This window comes from Rhineura floridana, chromosome 6, assembly GCF_030035675.1.
Source record: "Rhineura floridana isolate rRhiFlo1 chromosome 6, rRhiFlo1.hap2, whole genome shotgun sequence".
Classification (NCBI taxonomy): Eukaryota; Metazoa; Chordata; class Lepidosauria; order Squamata; family Rhineuridae; genus Rhineura; species Rhineura floridana.
In genome coordinates this window covers 91,288,771-91,295,919 of record NC_084485.1, presented here as the reverse complement: position 1 = coordinate 91,295,919, position 7,149 = coordinate 91,288,771, and the positions used below count along the sequence as shown (strand labels likewise).

The 7,149-nt window shown below is 44.4% G+C and overlaps 1 protein-coding gene across 3 annotated transcripts in view; it reads left to right on the top strand.

Annotated features, from left to right (window-relative positions):
- The window catches only part of LOC133387688 (calreticulin-like), a 43,881-nt gene that overhangs the window by 3,874 nt on the left and 32,858 nt on the right, over nucleotides 1–7,149 (top strand). Inside the window, exons 1-2 of one of the 3 annotated variants that reach the window (XM_061632974.1) lie at nucleotides 2,579–2,794; nucleotides 6,623–6,704. In XM_061632974.1, coding sequence (XP_061488958.1) covers nucleotides 6,659–6,704 — 46 coding nt within the window. In that variant the 5' untranslated portion in view covers nucleotides 2,579–2,794; nucleotides 6,623–6,658. Of the gene's footprint in view, nucleotides 1–2,578; nucleotides 2,795–2,819; nucleotides 2,945–6,622; nucleotides 6,705–7,149 lie in introns of those variants that run through there. The other 2 variants (XM_061632976.1, XM_061632975.1) reach the window with 2 other exon arrangements.

Sequence of the window (7,149 nt, the reverse complement as noted above, 5' to 3'; positions counted from 1 at the left end):
CAGAGACAACCCAATACAGACACCAGAAATTCTGCTAAAAACACATGAAAAGTTAAAAGTTAAAAAATAAGGCAGAAGTCTATACCAATGCAACCAGCAGTATATTTACAAGGATTGAGAGGGTAAAGACGCTGATGGCGGGGACTGTCTTTGGGTTTTAGCTCTAATTTTTGCTGCTGCAAGGGCAAACTTAGCGACTTGGCGTGATATAAAAGGGTCATTGCCCACAAGCAGGGTGCAAACCTGCTCAATGGGAGGCCTATCCTTAATGAAATTACTAATAGAGGATAAGAACTTAGCCCGGGGATCTTTGTAAAGGGGGCAACACAGCAAGTAATGAAAAATATCCTCCACATCACCTGAGTTGCATGGGCAGCAGCGAAGGTGAAATGGGATACGTCTATATCTCCCATCCAGAAGCGCAGAAGGCATTGATTGAAAGCGAAGGGCAGTGAATGCAGTTCTCAGCCATGGCGCTTCTAGGAAGGAGAGATAGGGCTCCAGTTTGAAGGATGTTTTGTATATTGAATACCAATGCGAAAAAGAAGAGTGTGAGGCAGAGACCAGGTCCCATCTTGATGCATAAAAAAGAATTCTGTCCCTCAGCCGAGCCCTTGCTCTAGGGGATACGTATGAGGGAGCAGTTTCAATGCTTATCCCATAAAAAGCTAAAATTAATTTGGTCCTTGCTAACCAATTTTCTTGCCCAGGATTCTGGAGTTGCCCAAGATAACATTTCTTTGGCAGCCTTGAGTCATCCATGGCCACCAATTTTAGCCAGAAGGAAGCAAGGGCTACATGAGCCAATGCTTCTAGAGAGTGTGAGCCAGTTTCCAGCCTCAAAAGGGCGGACGGCGCCCCTTTTGGAAGGGCCAGGATGTTTTGTAACTTCTCTAGGGATGGAATCCTCATGTAGCCCCAGATCTCGGCACCATAAAGGAGAGTTGGAATGAGTTTCTTTTGGAACACCTCGACTGCAGGGGGGACAGCCTTTCCACCTTTAAAATAGAAAAAACGGCACAGCGATTGGATGGAATAGGAAGTTTTTTAATTCATTGCTGTGATGTGTGGATTCCAGGATAGAGAAAAAGTAAAAGTGAGGCCCAAATATCTAAACTGGTGTAGTTGGAGAATGGGCCTATCATTTAGTTTCCACACATGCTGTTTGGACTTTTTTCCAAAAAACTACCACCAGTCTTGGAATGATTAATTTTGAGGTGTTCATTTCGACAATAGGAACCCAGAGAGGATAACAATCGCCTCATGCCCACCTGAGTGATGGAAGTCAATGCTAGGTCGTCAGCATAAAGTAGTACTGACAACTTTGTATTTAAGATTTGAGGGGGGAAGAATTCCGGCCCCGCTAAAACATTAACAATGCCATTGACATAAAGGTTGAAAAGGAGTGGCGCCAGCAAGCAACCTTGTCGGACGCCTCTCCCTGTGGGCACTGCCTCTGATAGGGCACCACTTGGGCCAACCCTAACCCTAAGGGACGTATTAAAATGGAGTAGTTGTAGGAGGCAGAGGAGGTGGCGATCGATGTTTGTCCCCGTGAGTTTTTGCCAGAGTCTTGATCGGTCAATCAGATCAAATGCTGAAGAGAAGTCGACGAAGGTCACAAACAACTCTCTTCTCTTTTGAAGGGCATATTTCTGGATCAAATGCGCAAGAGTAAAGCAATGGTCTAAAGTAGACTTGCCCTTTGTAAAGCCTGCCTGTTCCTCTGCAATGCTCTTGTTCTCGAGGGCCCAGAGTTGTAACTTCCCTAACAGGTATTTGGAGTATAGTTTTGCAGCCACATCAATGAGGCTAATAGGCCTTATGTTACTGGTCTATCAAATATAGATCGTACGTGTCTTAATACAGAATACTTATTACGTATTGGGGACAGACAATAGAAGTTAGCTGTCTCACCATGCCGTTTGTAAGCAGTTGCAGAAAGTACTATACTAGTTAGATTTTGTGTCTGATTCTGCCAAACAACTTTTATGCTTCTAATTAATCCCCTGTGCTGTATAAAGTTCGATTATCAAGATGTCACCACCCTAGGAGACACAGTAACAAACTGACAAGACCATTATAAGCCCATCCTATGTTTATTCACTGATATCAATGGGACTTACTCTCAAACCAGAGTACACAGGATGGAGCCACCATCTGACGGTGGAAAGAAGTTACTGCCACCGTACATTTTATGATCTATTTCTACCCCAGAAGAGTGGAAGTTCCAAAACCATGCTAACGACTAGATTCTGTCCTCAAATGCGACACAACACCAGCCCTATCTGCCGTTCTGTATTACACAGAAGATCTATCGCCCATATCAAATGGAACCAATCCCTTTTCTCAAGCAGGAAGATACCAGCTTGCCTGCTCCAAGACCCCCAAGGCTTCTTCCCCAGCTCGTAAAGTAACGCTACCAGGCCCCTCGTCTCCCCCTCTACTTCAGTCGCGTAAGTTAAACATTGCTCCACCTCACACCCCCTTCACATAAATCTTCTAACGCCACCATCCTATTGGCTAGCACCAGAATCTCTCCCATCCCTATTGGCTTCTCTACGACAATGACACTCCCTCTCAGAAACCCCTACCCCTGACAAGCGGGCAGCTTGACAGACCGTTCCCCCCCACCTCCATTTACCCGGCGCCGTCCCTCCCTCTATACACACCGTATAGTAGGAGAGCAGCCCTGCGTTGTAATCGAGCACGAACCAGCGATACTGCCAGCCTTTCATCAAGTTGGTCCATTTACTCAGCGGGCCCTCCATGATGGACGCCATCTTGAGAGCCGGTAAGATGCCAAACAGCCCACTTAAGCGAACGCTGATCGTGCGGGCGGAGGCTAAGACAGAGAAAGAGGAGGAGAAAGAGGGCGCGCGAGCGCCGTCAATGGGCGAGGTCTGAGTGAGGCGGCGCGAGATAAGTTGGAGAGAGGCGCCCGGTGCGGCAAGAAAAAACAACAACCTACGAGGGAGGAGATAAAGAGGGAGGGGGCGTGACTTGTATACGGACTCCGGAGGGAGGGACGGCTGGGCAAATAATCGCGCTAAGGAGAGAAAATGGAAATATTTGGAAAGTATAACGAAGTATTTCAGGCCGCCAGGATGGGCCTAGTGTTGACTGCATTTCTGCTTTGCACACGTTGACTTGGGAGAAAGCTTTGTTGAACTCTGTGGGGTTTCCTTTCAAGCATGAATAGAGTTTATTGCTTATTGCTTACAGCTCGTAGGCCACCGCAAATACATGTTAACATCATATAAACAACAGAGACAACCCAATACAGACACCAGAAATTCTGCTAAAAACACATGAAAAGTTAAAAGTTAAAAAATAAGGCAGAAGTCTATACCAATGCAACCAGCAGTATATTTACAAGGATTGAGAGGGTAAAGACGCTGATGGCGGGGACTGTCTTTGGGTTTTAGCTCTAATTTTTGCTGCCGCAAGGGCAAACTTAGTGACTTGGCGTGATATAAAAGGGTCATTGCCCACAAGCAGGGTGCAAACCTGCTCAATGGGAGGCCTATCCTTAATGAAATTACTAATAGAGGATAAGAACTTAGCCCGGGGATCTTTGTAAAGGGGGCAACACAGCAAGTAATGAAAAATATCCTCCACATCACCTGAGTTGCATGGGCAGCAGCGAAGGTGAAATGGGATACGTCTATATCTCCCATCCAGAAGCGCAGAAGGCATTGATTGAAAGCGAAGGGCAGTGAATGCAGTTCTCAGCCATGGCGCTTCTAGGAAGGAGAGATAGGGCTCCAGTTTGAAGGATGTTTTGTATATTGAATACCAATGCGAAAAAGAAGAGTGTGAGGCAGAGACCAGGTCCCATCTTGATGCATAAAAAAGAATTCTGTCCCTCAGCCGAGCCCTTGCTCTAGGGGATACGTATGAGGGAGCAGTTTCAATGCTTATCCCATAAAAAGCTAAAATTAATTTGGTCCTTGCTAACCAATTTTCTTGCCCAGGATTCTGGAGTTGCCCAAGATAACGTTTCTTTGGCAGCCTTGAGTCATCCATGGCCACCAATTTTAGCCAGAAGGAAGCAAGGGCTACATGAGCCAATGCTTCTAGAGAGTGTGAGCCAGTTTCCAGCCTCAAAAGGGCGGACGGCGCCCCTTTTGGAAGGGCCAGGATCCTTCGAATAAAGGCGTTTTGTAACTTCTCTAGGGATGGAATCCTCATGTAGCCCCAGATCTCGGCACCATAAAGGAGAGTTGGAATGAGTTTCTTTTGGAACACCTCGACTGCAGGGGGGACAGCCTTTCCACCTTTAAAATAGAAAAAACGGCACAGCGATTGGATGGAATAGGAAGTTTTTTAATTCATTGCTGTGATGTGTGGATTCCAGGATAGAGAAAAAGTAAAAGTGAGGCCCAAATATCTAAACTGGTGTAGTTGGAGAATGGGCCTATCATTTAGTTTCCACACATGCTGTTTGGACTTTTTTCCAAAAAACTACCACCAGTCTTGGAATGATTAATTTTGAGGTGTTCATTTCGACAATAGGAACCCAGAGAGGATAACAATCGCCTCATGCCCACCTGAGTGATGGAAATCAATGCTAGGTCGTCAGCATAAAGTAGTACTGACAACTTTGTATTTAAGATTTGAGGGGGGAAGAATTCCGGCCCCGCTAAAACATTAACAATGCCATTGACATAAAGGTTGAAAAGGAGTGGCGCCAGCAAGCAACCTTGTCGGACGCCTCTCCCTGTGGGCACTGCCTCTGATAGGGCACCACTTGGGCCAACCCTAACCCTAAGGGACGTATTAAAATGGAGTAGTTGTAGGAGGCAGAGGAGGCGGCGATCGATGTTTGTCCCCGTGAGTTTTTGCCAGAGTCTCGATCGGTCAATCAGATCAAATGCTAAAGAGAAGTCGACGAAGGTCACAAACAACTCTCTTCTCTTTTGAAGGGCATATTTCTGGATCAAATGCGCAAGAGTAAAGCAATGGTCTAAAGTAGACTTGCCCTTTGTAAAGCCCGCCTGTTCCTCTGCAATGCTCTTGTTCTCGAGGGCCCAGAGTTGTAACTTCCCTAACAGGTATTTGGAGTATAGTTTTGCAGCCACATCAATGAGGCTAATAGGCCTTATGTTACTGGTCTATCAAATATAGATCGTACGTGTCTTAATACAGAATACTTATTACGTATTGGGGACAGACAATAGAAGTTAGCTGTCTCACCATGCCGTTTGTAAGCAGTTGCAGAAAGTACTATACTAGTTAGATTTTGTGTCTGATTCTGCGAGATAAGTTGGAGAGAGGCGACCGGCGCGGCAAGAAAAAATAACAACCTACGAGGGAGGAGATAAAGAGGGAGGGGGCGTGACTTGTATACGGACTCCAGAGGGAGGGACGGCTGGGCAAATAATCGCGCTAAGGAGAGAAAATGGAAATATTTGGAAAGTATAACGAAGTATTTCAGGCTGCCAGGATGAGCTGAGTGTTGACTGCATTTCTGCTTTGCACACGTTGACTTGGGAGAAAGCTTTGTTGAACTCTGTGGGGTTTCCTTGCAAGCACGAATCATTCTAAGTTAATTTATTTGGGTCTCAATAAAACAGTGGTTATCCCTTCCTACTACAGGTGTTAAATTAACTCAGCATTGATAAGTTTATTGCTGTTGTAAAGATCGCTGTTCTGCATGCATTTAGCTCTAGTTGAGTTATTGTGTATACCTTTTCATTTCCCTCTGACTCCAAGCCCCCTCCTCTACTTACAACCTTGTGCGTGTATGTAGATAGTGGCTGTATACAGTACTATAACCACATTTTTCACATCCCGCAAGTGAAAATACCCCCACATGCCATCCTGATGCTTCCCATAAGCTCATTTCAAAACTAAACCTTACAACACTTATAGTCCAGAACTCAGAAACGCTTGCTTAACAGCCCTCTCAATTTTCATGGCGATACACAAAACAGTCAGAGAGAATTGAGAGTTCAAAGTGTAAAGAGAGAGAGAGAAAACTCAGGCCCCTTTTGGACTTTTTTCTCTTGAGAGTTCTCATAATCTGTTGAAATTCATTAGAAAATCAGCCATGTTCATAGAGGACCTGGAATCCTGTTACTGACCTTGCCCCATACTCTGACCTTCATTTTCTTTAGTTTAAAAGTTAAAGAAATGCCTGGCTGATTTTTAATGAATTTAATAAATTTTGCATTGAACTGAATGATAATGTCAGCCATGCTCAGTAAGAACCAACTGTCAGGGTTCCAAAAGCCACACTCACATCTGCTTGGCTTGCCTAATCTTTGATTTCACAGGCACATGTTACCAAATTCTTCCAAGCTACACAGGAAGTGGATTGGGCTGTGAAAGACCAACTCAAATTGTGAATGCATTTTGACAAATTTGTAGGGCAGTACAATATCTCAGAGAAGAGGTCAGGTCTCCTGCTCCCCTGGTACATTCACTATAGCTGCCCAATTTCCCTTCTTTATAAAGTTTGATAGAAATATCTTTGGGCTATAGGTACATTCTTAAACTGCAAGGTTTTTTGCCTATTAGTGAATATATACACATACACACTTGATTACGTTTCATGTATCTGATGAAGTGGAATCCATGGAAGCTTATGCAATAATCAAATTTCCTTGTCTTTCAGGTGCCACAAAACTCTTCATTGTTTCTGCTTCCAAGTATGAATATGGATCGGATGGGGCAGAGGAGGACTGGTGTTGCTAGAGGTGCCTTTTTCTGTCCCAGCAAGTCTGCACTGAGCAAAAGATTTCTCCTCTCTTTCTCTTGAATATCTAGAAGTCTCCGCATGGTCAGTCCTGACAGCCCTAAAGGCCCCAAGCAACACTGCTCAGAGATTATTATACATTTCATTCATCCCAAAAATAAAAGATGGATAATGAAACAGAGAATGACAAGCTTCAAAGCAACTAAAGAGGCAAAGCTTAGCAGAGTTCAGAATTTTATTAGAAAAAACTAACGAAGCAGAAAATCACTGTTCCTTGTCCAAAAGCCCTCCATAATATGCTGTTATATGGGTGCTGTACTATAATTCTTACATTTCAATATTACATTTTAGAGCAGACCAGGATAGCATGGTCACGATGAAGAATAGACCTCAAGCTAAAATTGCAAATCTGAATGAAAAGTGCAAAACTGGTTTGGGGTGTGACT